General features: G+C 42.3%; 1 protein-coding gene across 1 annotated transcript in view; it reads right to left on the bottom strand.

Moving 5' to 3' along the window:
• The window catches only part of klhdc8a (kelch domain containing 8A), a 62,741-nt gene that overhangs the window by 28,857 nt on the left and 16,783 nt on the right, over nt 1–17,101 (bottom strand). Inside the window, exon 6 of the mRNA XM_037679072.1 lies at nt 4,761–4,862. Coding sequence (XP_037535000.1) covers nt 4,761–4,862 — 102 coding nt within the window. The remainder of the gene's footprint in view (nt 1–4,760; nt 4,863–17,101) is intronic.

Below are 17,101 nucleotides of genomic sequence, written 5' to 3' on the forward strand. Positions count from 1 at the left end.
ACACACACACACACACACACACACACACACACACACACACACACACATATATATCAAAGCGACCAAATTTTCCAGCAAGTTTCAACACACCACTAAAGCCCCTTTTCCATTAGTAACGGTAGAGCACGGTTCGACACGACTTGCCACATTTACAAGGCCTTTCCACTAGCACTTATTTGTGGAACCAGTGACTTTTTCCAGTTCATTTTTCTCTGGGGTTCCAACCAAAATGTGATGTCAGAACACTGTCAGTCACTGATTGGTCATGGGGTGGAGTCACTGGTTGTTTGAGAAACTTTCACAACAACCCGATCTGCCATTTGCAATAACTCGAACTCGAGAAGGGACTGGACCTATTTTTAACATTTTAAAAACATTAATGACAACACCGTGGTCTAATGCTGAAGTACAGGCTTTTTTTGTGCTTGATGGCCGACGACAAAATTCAGAGTGAGCAAGATGGAGTTCTGCCAGTCCCCCCGGTCCTCTCCACTGGAGTCTTGGTGCCCCCTTAAGGCTCCAGTATACTTGCGTGAACCTTTTTCCGCGTGGACTCGATGTGCACTGTCCGCAGAGGGTTAAGACTTCATACTCAAGCGTCCACCCTGAACGGCTGCAGACCAGCTCTGCAGGCAAAGGGCGTTTACTTTCAGGACAAATTGAGGTTGCCAATTGGTAATTTGCTGACATGTCTACTGGATTGATTGACAAGTTACAAAAATAAAAATCAAGAGCTGGCAACCCCAGCCACAGCGGTGTTCTGTGTTTATATGTTGTTAATAAAAAGTTCTAAAAAATAGGGAGTGCTAGCCCTGAAGCCCACCAGGAAATCTCCAGACCCTCCCGCAGCCATGCTGGACCAGATTTTAATTTGTTTGTGACAAATTCCTTACTTTCTCACCATTTCAGTCATGGCGTCAACAGAAGAGGAGGAAGAGATTGCTTGTCTTTTGGCAAAAAAAAAAAAAAAAAGAAAAGGCCGGGCAGGGCGTCATCTCCCCAGCTCTGAGCTCCGCTGGTCACTGTGGATGATCCTCAGTGCTGCCAACCCGTAGGAGCATGTGAGGCCTAGACTCAGGCAGACCCGGCCTCGTGTGCTCCTGTGGGCTCCAAGCTCTGCTGGTCACCACAGAGAATCATAAGAGCTGCCAACACGCAGGCGCATGCAAGGCCAGTGTCTGGGCCCCAGCCTCGCACGCTCCTGTGGGTTCCGAGCTGAACTCGCCCACTAGAACCATCACTGAAAGTGTAATGGAAACGCAAATCATACCATGCCGAGCCAAACCGTGCTGTACTGGTACTAATGGTACTAATGGAAAAGAGGCATAATAGAATTAAACTCAGCTGTATGAAATAATTTTATGTTTTATCTGACAAGGAACAAGCCCATTAACAGCCATCAACAATAAATACAGACATAAATAAGCCAGAGTAAGCAGGACGGCTCATGTTCACTTGTGGTCCCTGGTCAATTTGTTTCAGTTATCCAGAGGAAATCTAAGTCATGTTTCTTGGATTCAAACTTTTCCTTTTAATTCTAACTTGCTTAAACAAGCCTCACAGAACCAAAGGAGGCCTGGAGCAAAACTCAGCTGTGTTGACATAAAGTACCACCATGGTGGTGCTCCACATACTTACGTATGTAAAGAAATGATCTAAGATAAACGATGTGTTCATGGTTTCTATGAACATACGTACATGAGGAATGAAGAAGCGCTATCCTGACCATGACCTCTAAACCTGAGGTCATCTCACAAAATCAGAATTAGAATCAGCTTTATTGTCATTGCACAGAAGCACAACAAAATTACATTTCAGACAGCCATCCAAAGAGAAAACAAACATGGGTAGATGGTGATGTCTGAGGCCGCAACCTCGTGGGAAGCACTGCCCTTTCGTTTAGATAAGGAAAAGAGAAAACAAGAAGAAAGAGTAGGTTAAAAAAATCACATCTCACACTGTGTCCTTGACGGAACACAGTGTGAGGTTGCAAAATAAACCTCAGCACAAGAAAAAGCAACATATTGGTGACATAAAGACATATGCATGTGGAGTGAGTGAAGGTAAGGGTCCCAGCACAGGCCACCCAAGTGAGCGATGCAACCAGTGGCGCCATTGCATCTATCTAGGTTACTGTATCGGGGGTGGGGGGGGTGGGGTTTGTTAAGATGAAGGGGGCCAGCAAAGGCAGAGATTTTGAGGGGAAGTAGTCCATGATCACTGTCCAGAAAGCCCCCCTCCCCCCCCCCCCCAGTGGCTCAGTGTTTATCAGTCAGCTCGATAGAGCTCTGATACAGGTTTTCAGTCCTTGGGGAAGGGGAGGGGGGCAGCCGAGAAACATAGTCCCTCCAGTCTGTCCTGGGTCTTCCTCTGGGTCTCCTCCCGGTGGGACATGTCCGGAATACCTCACCAGGGAGGTGTCCAGGAGGCATTCTAAACAGATGCCCGAGCCACCTCAACTGGCTCCTCTCGACGTGGAGAAGCAGCAGCTCTACTCTGAGTCCCTCCCAGATGATCAAGCTTCTCACCCTATCTCTAAGGGAGACACCAGACACCCTGCAGAGAAAACTCATTTCGGCCACTTGTATCCGAGATCTTCTTTCAGTCACAACCCAAAGCTGATGACCATAGATGAGGGTAGGAACGTAGATCGATAGGTAAATTGAGAGTTACGCCTTTTCACTCAGCTCTCTTTTCACCACGACAGACCTGTACAGCGCCCGCTTCACTGCAGATGTTGCACCTATCTGCCTATCAATCTCACGTTCCATTTTTCCCTCATTCGTGAACAAGACCCCAAGATACTTGAACTCCTCCACTTGGAGCAGGACCTCTTCCCTGACCCGGAGAGGGCACTCTACCCTTTTCCGGCTCAAGACCATGGCCTCGGATTTGGACGAACTGATCTTCATCCCGGCCGCGTCGCACTCGGCTGCGAATCGCTCCAGCAAAAGCTCACCGGGAACAAGCCCGACTTACTGCTGGCAATGCAGACCAGGCTCTGACACCGGTCATACAAGGACCTAAAAGCCCGTATCAAAGGGCCCGGTACCCCATACTCCCAGAGTACCTCCCACAGGGTTCCCTGAGGGACACAGTTGAACGCCTTCTCCAAGTCCACAAAGCACATGCAGACCGGTTGGGCAAACTCCCACACACCCTCCAGGACCCTGCTGAGAATGTAGAGCTGGTCCAGTGTTCCACGACCAGGACGAAAACCGCACTGCTCCTCCTGAATCCGAGGTTTGACTATCCGACAGACCCTCCTCTCCAGAACCCCCGAATAGACCTTACCAGGGAGGCTTAACAGCGTGATCCCCCTGTAGTTGGAACACACTCTACAGTCCCCCTTTTTGAATAGGGGGACCACCACCCCGGCCTGCCAATCCAGGGGAATTTCCCCCAATGTCCACGCAATATTGCAGAGTCGCGTAATCCAACACAACCCTACAACATCCAGAGCCTTAAGGAACTCCGGGTGAATCTCATCCAACCCTGGGGCCCTGCCACCGAGGAGCTTTTTAACCACCTCGGTGACCTCAGCACCAGAGATTGGAGGGCCCGACCCAGAGTCCCCAGGCTCCGCTTCCTCAGTGGAAGACGTGCTGGTGGGATTGCAGAGGTCTTCAAATTTGCCTCTGCTTCCTCTGGATGCACCTCCAGTTCTGTTCACGTTACATTCTTTAACCTTCACACCTGTAAATATCACACTGATGCTGTGCAAGAATGTAGCAAAAAATCACAGAGAAAATTTATTTAACTTGTCAAATCTATAAATCTGAACCTAATCAAACAGGAGGTGCTCCACAGAATTCTAAAAGAGAATATAAAATTGTAAAATGGTAAATGGACTGTACTTATATAACACCTTCCTATTTTATCCAAATACTCAAAGCTCTTTACAACAATCTGTGCCCTCATTTACCCATTCATACAGCGCTCTACTAGATCTGTAAAAAGACTAATCAGTGCTTTAGATCACATTCATACACTGAAGGGACACACATCAGAGGCAATGAGGGGTTCAACATCTTGCCCAGGGACACTTTGGCATGTGACTGCTGGTAGATTCAAACCCCCAACTCTCTCATTGGAGGACGACTGCTCTAACCCCTAATAATAGCTGATAATAATCTGATATTTAAAACCTAATTCATGCATTGCAGCCATACTTATTCAGACTCTTAACTAGAAGTTAAATGAGATTTGTTGTGTTGAATATTCTAAGAGGGAGCAGTTGGTGTGTCACGGTTCTGCACACTGAAACAGAACCGGGGTCATAAAACCAGCTGAGGCTCTCCCTGAAACACAGAGCAGTCACATCAGCACTCAAGAAAAGCAAGAAAACTTTCTGCAAGAAAACTTTCCTCGGGATCTGTAACAGCAGGAACAAACCTTGTCCAATAAATCGTCATTGGGGGTGGCTGCGGTGCTGTGGTAGGACAGCTAACTTGGGATCAGAGTCAGAGGTTCAACTCCTCACCATTCCCACATGTCGTGGTGGCCATGAGCAAGATCCTCATTCCCTCACTGCTCCCCGGGCATTTATACAGCTGCCCGCTGCTCCACCTGAGAGTTTCTCAGGTGTGATGAGTCAAATGCACACATTGTGCCATTGTATGGGGACGTACAGCGATGGCAACATATATTTCTTTTATTGTTCTTTCTTTAAAACCACACCAAACATAAATCATGATGAGTTCAACTGATTGTTAAAAGTCAATCTGAGCCAGAAAAAGTTTCCAGCTTGCAATCCTTACCAAGTCCTCCAGCGACCACCATCCGTCCTCGCAGCAGAGCAGTAGCAAAGTCAGCTCTCTTTGTTTTCAAAACCACCATCTCCTCTGACTTTAGCCAGGTGCCTGAAATGAATAAGGACACAACAGAAGACAGCTGGAGCTAAGAAACTCGAGCATGAAAGGTCAGAAAGCACCTGAGATAAATTCCTAAGGCAACAGAATCCACCTTCAACCACACAGGACTCTGCTGTTGTCAGTGTCCTGGTCATGCAAGGCACACAAATTCACACACACACACACACACACACACACACACACACACGCACGCACGCACGCACGCACGCACGCACGCACGCACGCACACACACCAGGCAAGAACATGTATAGTATCATAATTTCCAGACTATAAACTACTACTTTTGTCACATGCTTTGAATCCCACAGCTTATACAATGCTGCAGCTAATTCATGTTTTTTTTTTGACAGGCTAATAAGCTTCATGCGGCCAAAACATTTAGCCTCATCACTCCTGGGCTCTCAAATAGCTGCCCAATACATGTCTGTCTTGAAGAGTGGGTCCTCGTGACTCAACGAGACTACATGTAAAAATAAAGGTTAAAAGGCAAACTGGCGCGGTGCACAAGAGGAAGAGGAATACAGCGATCAATGACTTCCTGGTAGGCTACTGTATTTTTTTAACCAGCTGCGTTACCGGCATTGTTCAGAAAAAAAATAAATTCTGTACATATTTGTGTATGTTATCAGTATGTATTGTAGCATTCTGCTGTGGTTGACTGCTGGTCACATGGCCTCAGGGAGGGATTATGTGTAAAATTTATGTTCATTGTGTACTGGTCAGCAGCCCCCTGCTGACCCCTCATCTACTCACGTCACTGCTCCTCTTGCCATAGTTTCTGCCCCTCATGCCATTGTTTGTTTTGCCTATCACCCATCCTCCAGCTCAAGCCTGCTCCCTTCACTCCATGCCATGCCTCCCTTTTCTCACAGCAATCAGCCCTGATTCTACGCACCTGTTCAGCTCATCTAGTTCACCTGCTCTGCACCCTTTATAAGCTCCATTCTCACACTCCACCAGTGCTGAATTATTAAACCTCTCATGGTCACTGATGGTGAAGCCTTTAATCACAGTATCTTGTTTCATGCCTTGACCCCTCACCTGTACCACGGATTCCTCGTCTTGCCTGCACCTCTTCGGATTTGGACTATTTGCTCTGACCACGGTAAACAACTCTGCTTTCTCTCCACAACTATGATTACAGCTTACGACTTGACTCTTGTTTCTGCTCTGTAGAGATGGGTCGACGAGGCATCATGAAGCGTTTCAACACATTACCAAACTGTATCGACACTGTCACTGAATACTGACACCTGCTGGAACTTAAAGATCCCTACAGGCAACCTAGTTGACAGACTCAACTGACACTGATTTGATGACTTTCTATATAAAATAATATAAATTAAGTTATTGTATTTTATATTATTTCATATTTTCATTTAAGTTTAAAATATATTTGATATTTTTAAATAGTCAATAAATAATGTGAACATGTATCATAACGTGAAAATATAAGTGAACGTGCTGTGAATGAGGATGTTTGTGGAATGGGATTGCTTTTTTTTTTTTTTTTTTTTTTTTTTTTTAAACAAATATTTATTTAAAAAAAGTAATAAGTTGAGGGGCTGGCAGTCCTTCAGGATGAAATTCAGCAGAGCCTCATCCAGCATCTGCCTCCTAGAAACTTGATGGTTAGAAATGAGATAAAGAACAAATTAATAGGAATTATCAATAAAGCATCTGAGTAAGTTGTAGAATGGTTGTATACCTGAGTTTAACCTGGATGTATCTGATACTTCATTCTCATGCCTGGCCCTATAATGCAGTGATCTATTAATTTTTTTATTTTTTTTTTCAAAAGAGCCATATTGACAGAGCAAAGTCAAGGGGAGAGCTGCGACATCACCCCAAGTCACTCAAAGAAAAAAAAACTGAACAACCCACCTATGAACATAAAGAAACCCAGCCAGCAAATTATCTGTTTAAACAAAATGTACATTAGTCCTGAGATGAGAAGCTGTGGAGCATGTCCTTGACTTTCTTCATGTTGTAATTTGTTGTTGCAGCCACAGTGAGACATTCATGATGAGCATGGGTCAGTGGGTTTCTCTGTTTTTGATAGTGTTCATGGTTGAAAATGTTCACTCACAGGTGTAAACATTCAACTTTTATTACCCCAGTCCCATGAAGAAAACAAGTCAACAATAACAATGAAAACCAAAGTCCATGCTCATCAATGAATATGTTGTAATATGTACGGATGAAGATGCCCCCTTCACATTTCCACCTGCCCCCTCCCTCATGTAGCCATGCCTAGAACCGGCCCTCTAAATGGCAAATGGACTGTACTTATATAGCACCTTTCTATCTTATTTCAAGATACTCAAAGCTCTTTACAACAATCTGTGCCTCGTTTACCCATTCATACAGCTCTATACTAGATCTCTACAAAGCTAATTGAACAAATAATTCTAAAGAGACTAATCAGAGTGTCGGACAAAATTAAAATGTTATCATTTAAAACTGTTTTCAAACTTATCCTGATGCATGCTAGTGTTTTCAGACTTGTTACTAGTTTAAACTCCAATCGTGTGAACTGAAGAACAGCCAGAGTCCTGTTTTCAGCTTCATGTGCGTGTGCAGTAAGACCAAGACCTTGGGTTTTTAAACAACCACGATGTTGTTCAGATCTGACCGCGCTACTTCGGCTATCCCGTTTCTGTAATCAAACCGTCTGTTTAGTAACCTTTTGTGTGACTCCGCTGCGTCGGAGATAATCTATCTGTTTTGTGCCTGTTCCACTCTTCCTCCTCCAAAATAAAACACGAGCTCTCTAGTCGGACCGGCGGACTTCACCTTGACGTTTGGTCAGGTCATGAACTCCCACCTCTGCAGAGGCGCTCAACAAATTCTTACTCTGTCTTGTGTGTGAATTCTTTACAAAAGTGTTACGAGGGAAAATCCTTACATTCTTGCCGAGCCAGCCAGGAGCTCCCCGCATCTGTTCACCGGTGGGGCTCGACAAGGACGCACTGAAAGGTCAGCAATAGACCGCCCGAAAGCCCTGGACACTGATTGTGTCACAGGCCAGCGGGATAGGTTCACCTCAAGACATCGGGGACAGACATCGAGCTCCGACCCATCTCTCACACAAGGCGAGTATGAAACTTTTCTTTTTTTTATAAGCAAAGTTGCTATACAAGTGAGGTTGCTTGCTCAAAACAATGCTGAGACCCTGTTAAAGTGAAGCTGTTTTGCCCATGCAATCAAGACCTAATTAAAAAGTGAAAAAGAAAACGGTTTAAGCCAAGACCCAGCAAAGTTAAAAATGGTGAGATTGTTTGTTTAAACAGACCAACAACTTGTTTTGAAGTGAGATCGGTTTACGCATACAATTAAGACCTACAGAAGTGAGGTGTGAGAAGTCAAGACCTGATTTAAACAGTGAGACGGGCACCGAGACCTTATTTGGACATCTGGTGAGGCGAACACTAATGCCATTTTAATATAGAATGAGTCAAGACCTCCTCTGAAACAAGTGAGATTTCTAGGGGTTAAGAAACTTACAAACAAGCAACGTGAAAAAGTGAGATTTTTCACAGGTTACAAGCACAAGTGAGACCTTTTCTGTTCTGAATCAATATCTTGAAGAAAAAAGTGAGACTTCAGTCGAAATCCTTTTTTAAAGATTTTTGATTGAGACTCATAAGTTGGCATTATACTTAAAGGAAAGAAAAAAATAGTAGAGCTCTGATACGATCGTTTTCTTGTTTGCTGTGCGCATGCGTGTGTTATTTATGAATGCATGGAGGATTTGTGGGTAAAAATCGCTGATTTCTTGGATACCTGACGGTGACAACGAAAAGTTTGAGGCGGTCTTACACAAAAATCTTCATTAGGCTTTTTTTTTAGGTGTGGTGGATCACTGGATCTAAAAGTTCTTTCACTCTCGGGAATAGAACCCTAAGCAAAGACCTGAGTTGACCCCTCTGGTCAACCTAGAAGCCTGGTCATTTGGGGAGTGTTTGAGCGCCCTCAAGGCATTTTCTGTTGATACCACCCACAACCCTATATTAATAAGGAAGACCATACTGTGTATATATTTTTTTTCTCTTTCTCTCCCTTATTTTAAATAACTAATAACGATGGGAGGAATATTAAGCAAAATAGTCCCCTCTGAAATAACAGAAGATAAGACAGACAAACTATGGTATCCTGGCTGAAGTAAAACAAATGGCAGCAGAGGATGTTGCAGAACTGAGGCTGAGATATGAACCAAAATTTAAAATCCAGTGGAATTGATTATAACGACAACCCAGGCTCGGCTTATCAACAACAACAACAACTTAAGTATGGCCTGTTGCGGGCTTTTAGACCGGAAATCACCAATTGGATTAACAAATATTACATTGAAGTGGACACTTGTCATGTGTCCACTCTGATGCAATGGGCAGAAGACTCAGAGGAAATGGCTAAAAATAACCCCAGCCAACCTAAGCCCAGCACCGACACATTCCACATGCTCGATGCTACAGACACAGAAACCCCCTACACAAATGAACACCCACACGGACTCCAATTTTACTCACGATGCAGAGAAAGGTTTGGACCACAACAAAACGGAACCAGAGGTTCTTACCGGTTACACAGACCATGGTGTACCCTGCAATTTGGTGGCCCACCGAGATACGCTGGACCACTCGAAAAACGACAACCGCATCCGCCCTTGTCATCACCTTGCCTGACTGTTTAGCTAAACGTTAGCTACACAGGAAGTGCAACTCGCGTAGTACGCATGCGCGTAACTGGAGATACAGGACCACAGCGCCAACGAACGTCACTGTAGGCCAAAAGTTTAACGTTTGGGTTTAAACAGAGGTCAGTCAAGGGCAAAATACTGCTTGGCTAAGACTTGACATTTAATTTAAAGATTTGATTTAAAGATTTGATTAAAAAAAAAACGCTTAAAAGACACTAAGAGATTTACAACAGCAGTTGAATGGAATTTTTGAACGACCCACGAAAGGAGCATTTGTTCTTTATGGGTGTGTAAAATTGAACTACTAATGACTTATTAAATCTATAAATTAGGTGCAAATTTAACATAATATAATTAAATTCGAGAGAGCCACATTAGGAGTTGACGGCTCACTTTAAGCAGACCTAACAATGTAAATTTTAGCAGACTTAGCGCTGTTTTAAGGCATTAAATATGGATAAGATACTAGTAGATTTGTTCAAAAAGCGTTCAATACAAAAATAACTGGACTTTATTTGTAACAGAAGACATTTAGCTCCTCATCCGAGGAGCTTTCTCAATTCAAAGAGCAGTGAGTGAGAGATACAGGTTATAAGGCTGAGTGAGATAAGACACACACACATATGTAGATTGGCAGTTCACACCTAAACACCCTAACAGTAGGTCTTTGTTCATCTAATTCACAGACGAGGCCCCTCTGTTCCCATAAAGTGTGAAAACCGGCTGGGAATCTGTTTTAAAGTTGCATTATATGTTTTTGAAAGTAGAAATCTGAGGCCAGCACACTGGTTGGGGGTCTGGGGGTCATCCCCAGAAAATTTTGTATAAAGTAAATTCCATTTCCTACATTCTGGTGTATTTTAACAGGCTGTTAAACATTTAGTTTTGCCTACATAAGTAACACTTGAATCAATATCCATTTTAGAGTTAATGGCACAATAAGAAGTAGCCTAACCAACAGCTCTCCTTGTGTGAGCAGAGCATGCTATATTACTACCTTGAAATACTTATTCATACAAATTCATCCTACTTGCACTGTTATATTCTACCATATTTACTATTTTTTCTTTAGGATCTTGTAAATATTGTATTTACTTTTTTACTTTTTGGTACTTTATATTGTACCCTTATTGAATGCTTTAGTATTTCTTGTTTGTTTGTTCTTTGTTTTAGTGAGTCAAATCAGTTCTTCTCATCCTGAATATTTTATTGTGCTGTTAACCTTGTGTTAACCTGCATATGACAAATAAACATAACATGAATTAATACTGATTCTTCAAACTTTGGCAAAAACATGTCCCAGTACAAAAAGAGCAAATTTCTATTTAAAATAATAATAACATTTTCTTAAATAAATGAATCAAGGTTATCATCCAGGGGTCCTTTGCACATATGTTATGTATATATATATATATATATATATATATTATGTGTATGAGAGAGAGATATAGATTTTTTTTTTTATTTATTTGTATTAATTTAAGAATTATGTGCTGACCCACTGCCTACAAAATCACTTGTCCTCAGATAGGAGATATTTAGTTCAACTTGATCAACAAAAAAAAACAAAAAATAATAATTTAATTGAATCATAGTTTTACCACATGAAAGAGTTTATTGTAATATGTATTAAAATGAACAGACAGTGAGTTTTGAACAATATTTACTACTATTTTATGGTTGCTCAAAATGTGTCCCACATATTTGTCACCACCGTCAGATACTTATAAAAAAACAATAAAATCAGGCAATACAAGGTCAGCTAGATTCCCGAGGACCCCTTTTTTTTTAAATCTTCAGCTCTACTGCATGCTTCAAGACCACTAAAGCTCATGTAAGTGTACTATCTTCTCTTAAATTTGATCATATTTTTGGAAACTGCTACTGTCGCAACCATACCATGTCACCACCGTCTCTTGTATAAAAAATATTAAATAAGATTATGACACAAATCTATACTTTTTAATATGAGGTCTGAAGTAGCTAGCAATAGAGGGGAAACAAGATGGCTAATGTGAACAGCTCATCCATAGCATGTAAAAGAGTAGATTTCTGTCACCACTGTCAGATTTTTGGTCTGACGGTGGTGACATACAGTCTGATGGTGGTGATAAAACCACCCAAAGGCTCTTCAGTGGAGACTAGAATATTATTGTTGATCACAATGAATACCAATATGACCTACAATGTTATTGGTAAACTATACAGTTGAATAAGGTGTGCCTACTCTCTTTTATTTCACTATTATGCCACATGTTCATTTGGCTTACGTTACTGAGGATGCACATAGTGCATTTACTACCTACATAACACATTATACATTATCCATTGCAAGTATATGCATCTCTAATGAGTAAAGTCAAATGAAAATGGCATGACAACATTTAACCAAATCTAACATTCACTGTAATTCCCCCCAATTTTCTATTCATTACACTCAACTTTGACTTTGTTTTTTAGGAAGCTATGGTTAGGCAGCGGTTATCTGTGGAGGAGAGAAGGAGAAGAAACAGGGAATTTCAAAATAAGAGGAGAGAGAAAATACACAGTCAGCCAGAGTTAAAGGAGGAATATCTAAGAACAGAAAGGCAAAGATGGAAGAAGAGGATGGAGGAAGGGAAGCTGAAACATATCAGTGACTTGAATGAAAGGGAAAAGCGAAGTCAGAGAAAGTCTTGGAAGCGTAGACAACAAGTATCAAGAGAACGTAAGAGAAAGAGCTCAGATCATCCAGAAACTCCCCCAGAGAGTCCAGTGGATCAGGCCATACATGAGCAAGCTTGGAGTAGGCAGGCAATAGCAGGAGAACGGGAAAGAAATCAAGAGCAAGGTACTCTAGAGAAATGAAAGCTGAGAAAAAAACTTCAAGAAGTAACAAAGGATAGAAACAAAATGAAAAAGTGTTGGATACGAGAACTACCTAGGAGTAAAAAAACACAAGAATCACCAAGAAAAAAAAAAACAGAGCAACTGCTGCTGGGAAGCAAACTCAAAAATCCTTCCATCAAGAAAACGCTGCTGTTCCACAACGCACTTATTCATGAACTGAAATAAAACAGGTCTACACACAACAAGAACTTGATTCTGTCAGGCAAGATTCTGAAAAAATATTGTCTAATTCAACAGACAAGGCAGTTTGGTGTAACATATAACACACTGCGTAAGAGGAGACTTACTGACAAAAAAAACCTACATACATTGAAACAATTACTCAGAAAAATCAGGATTTCTGCCGTGATGCAGCACGAATGACAACTGACAAACAGGACACAATCACACGCAAGAAAATAAAACATCAGAGAATGATTCTGACTGACACAGTATTGAACCTCTACAAGGAGTTCACCAAAAAGGAAACAAGTGCAAAGCTCAGTTATTCATCCTTCTGTGCCTTACGTCCATTCTATGTCACAGCACCAAGACTGTCGGATCGTAAGACGCCAATGTCAGTACCATGAAAATGCTAAGCTGATGCTTGAAGTCCTAAGACAAAATTGTGTTGTCAAGTCTAGCAAACTGGAGGATAGTTTTAAACTTGTCTGCTGTTCACAGACAAGCGAAGCATGTCTTCTGCGTTCTTGCACCTGGTGTCTACGCAAACATACACTTCCCACACCACAACAAAATCAGATCAATGTTGAATGGCAGCAATGGGAACGAGTTCAGGATCAAACAGCAGATGGGCTCCACTTCAAAACAAGACGTGATGTACAGTGGCACACTGGGAGATCTTATCCAACGATATGAAGACAAACTGAAGACAGAAACAACAATACATGTGTGCTCAGTTCAGAACCAGATCAGAGAGTACAGGAACATGATCGAGAAGTGCAATGATAGCACAGTAATTGTGCATGTGGACTTTTCTGAGGCATGGAAATGCAAGTATAGTTCTGAGGTACAGTCAGGCCATTTTGGTCAGAATCTACCATAGCTCAACTTTCACATAGGCATGTACTATACAAAAGAATAGAAGACAGGATTTTGCACAGTATCAGAATCCAAGCAACAAGATGCGTCTACCATTTGGACTCATTTCTACGCCGACGACTGCCAAATCTACTTCCCCCTCAGACTCAACGGTACTCGCTCTATTCAACCGTTACTGGACTGCCTGGCTGACATCAGAGATTGGATGGCTTTAAATTTCTTGAGTTTCAATGAGAAGAAATCTGAAGTTATGCTGTTTCCTCCCAATGACACAATCACCAACCACTGCATCGACCTATCCGTTCTGTCACCGTTAGTGAAACAAAGAGTCACTAATCTAGGAGTGATACTTGACCCTTCTCTGAAACTCAACAATCATGTAAATATGATTGTTAAATCCTGCTTTTTCCAGCTGAGGCGACTGTCTAAGCTGAAGCCCATATTGTCCAGAAATAACCTGGAGACAGTAATTCATGCATTCATTACATCCAGGCTCGACTATTGCAACTCACTCCTTTTTGGTATCAGTCAGACCTCCATAGCTAGACTCCAACTGGTCCAAAATGCAGCAGCCCGGTTTTTGACCAGCACAAGCAAAAGAGAACACATTACTCCTGTTTTGGCCTCCCTACACTGGCTTCCAGTTCACTTTCGAATCAAATTCAAAATACTCTTGTATGTCTATAAATCACTAAACAGCTCTGCCCCCTCCTATCTTACTGATCTGCTCCAGCCGTATGTCCCACCACGTTCTCTCAGATCAGCAGACCAGTTGCTCCTAACAGTCCCAGGAACCCGCCTCAAGCGCAGAGGTGACAGGGCCTTCTCTGTAGCAGGACCAAGACTTTGGAATGAGTTACCTCTGCTCGTTAGACAGGCCCCCTCCCTCACAGTTTTTAAATCTCGCTTAAAAACACACTTCTATTCCCTGGCTTTCTGCACTGTGTGATCTGTGCTGAGTCTGTGTGCATCACACTGTGTTGGTCATGTTGCAGTTGTTGTTGTTATCCATTATTGTTTTTGTCGGTTTCTACATTTTTGGTGTCCTGTTATGTAATCTGTTGCTATGTGCTTGTTCTGTTTGTCCCTGTACAGCACTTTAGTGTGCTTTGTCACTGTTTAAAGTGCTATATAAATAAATTGGTATGGTATGGTATATGCAACCAGTCCTGACAGATGTTCGTTTAAAGTTTCCAGAAGTTGATACTATTCACTTTTGGTCAGATGGCCCCAGCAAGCAATACAAGAACAAGAAACACTTTTATCTCCTCTGCAATGTCCCTCAAACTCTAGGTTTCAAAAGAACAACTTGGAACTTCTTACCCACCTTGCATGGTAATGGAGCCCCAAATGGCATTGGAGGAACTGTGAAAAGGACTGCAGACAGCCTTATACTGCAGGGGAATGACATTGTGGATGGGAATATCTTCTATGAGATGGTTGGCAGAAGCCTCTCCAGTACTAAGCTCAACATCATCACTGAAGCGGACATGCAGCCATATGCACTCCTTTCCCAACCATGATATGAGATTGCCACCGTTTGCAGAATCTCATCTCAGTTTGGGATTCAGTTCCTCCCGCCCAAGTCTTTTGGGGTGGACCTTTTTGGAGACGCCAAGGGGCGTCGGGGGGGGGGGGGGGGACTGCAAGGAGGGCACCATCTAATGGGCCTTCCTTGTCTGTGTGCCTTGTGTCATTATTTTTGATTTGTTGCTCCTTCTATTCCCAGCTGTTTGTAATTATGTCCTGTCCTGTCTGTGTATATAAGTCTGTCTGTGAGTCTTGTCCTTTGTCGGTTCATCATTGGGTATTGTCCTGCCAGCCTGATCTGTTCCCTGTTTATTTGGCAAGTTGATGCCACATCAGCCTCTTTGATTTATTATTATTATTAAAGAGTATTTATTTCTGTAAATCCTTGAGTCCTGACTCTTACTACATTGTTGGGTTCACTCCTGCCCTGCTCTGTCAGAATCCTGACAGAGACTTCCTCCAAAGGTGACAATGTTTGATTTTTCAGTGAGGAAGGTGCCACCCCACATCATTACACTGCCTCCACCAAAAGCTGTCATCTCATTGGTGCAAAAATCAGAACAACGTTCTGCCTTTTTTCCACACAATTCAACTGCTATTTGGTAGACTCATCACTGAACTCTTTCATGGTGCAGCGCACATGTTGCAGACATCAACACAAACAGGCAGGACAATTAAAGGGCAGTCGTAGCAGGCCTTCTGGTAGCTTTCTGAGACTGGTTATTGGCTTTGTGCAGTCTGCTCCAGATTGTATTGGCAGAGAGCTGTTGACCCAACCACCTTGCTAACCTTGATTGGCAATTTGTAGAAGATTGCAGTTTCCAAGGGTGAAGGAAACAACATTTTTTGCTGTGTTGTATTGTAGGGATGCCCTCTTCACAGCCTGGTGAAACAAATCACTCAGCTTTGCTGCTATTTGGTCATTTTATGCACAAAAATAATAAAGGTCAAATGACGACAGATGTTTATTCAGAGAAGGAAATACGAAAGAGAGAAAGGAAGAGAAATGTGTGTTGTCTCCTTTTTTCTGGATTTCCCTCCTAATATTGTTTTCACTCACTAATTTTCTTGAGTGTCTAGTTAGTTTGATTTATTTCTGTTTCTACTTTTGTTCTGGTAATTTCTTCTCAGTCTTGTTTTTGAATAAGAGGTAGAGACACCAAAATCAATGAATTAACGTGAAGAGAATGAAGAATTGTGTTGAAGACAGGAAGCCTTTCAGAGGTCTGAGCGGGATGGAATGAGGAGCCGAGTTTCTTTTTCCAGCCTGGTTAAGTGACACTGAAGACAAGTGAGTAGAGATCTCAGCTGGCTGTCTGCTCTGTTTACCTCTCCAGGGAAAAACGTCTCTGTGTTGGGCTTTCACGGTCGGGTGCATCAATTTGTGCAGTTCAATGAATTCCTCCAATTATTTGCTGCTCTGAAATCATTCTTTCAACAGTTTGAAAACTCAAGCTGGAAAAAGTGCACCTAAAGCTGGGCTGAATTTTTCTTAACACAGTTGGATTTTTATTAAAATGTTTAAATCAGTTTAAAAGGAGAGGCGATGAACTCGTCACAAAAGCTTCTATATGTTTATTTTCAAGGCATAAAACTAAAGATGTACAAAGCTGTTTTTAATTAAACTGATTATTTCCTGTTATTACAACTCAAATTTTCTAATTGTAGGTATTGTGCATTTATTTTGTATGAACACAGATTAACAAAGTTGTTAAAACACGGACTATGCAACAGCTGGTCAATCCACCATTTTTGTGAAGAGCAAGATTGTTCACAACAATTCCATCCATCCATCCATTATCTTTATCCGCTTCTTCCTTTTCTGGTCGCAGGAGTCACTGGTGCCCATGTCCAGCCATCAATGTGTGAGAGGCGGGGGACACCTGGACATGTCTCCAGTCCATCACAGGGACACATAGAGACAAACAACCATTCACTCTCTCTCTCACCTAGAGACAATTTAGAGTTACCAATCAGTCTAACATGCATGTTTTTGATCTGTGGGAGGAAACTGGAGTACCTGGAGAAAACCGACACATGCACAGAGAGAACATGCAAACTCCACCC

Source organism: Nematolebias whitei, chromosome 7, assembly GCF_014905685.2.
Source record: "Nematolebias whitei isolate Nwh7 chromosome 7, NemWhi1, whole genome shotgun sequence".
Lineage (NCBI taxonomy): Eukaryota > Metazoa > Chordata > Actinopteri > Cyprinodontiformes > Rivulidae > Nematolebias > Nematolebias whitei.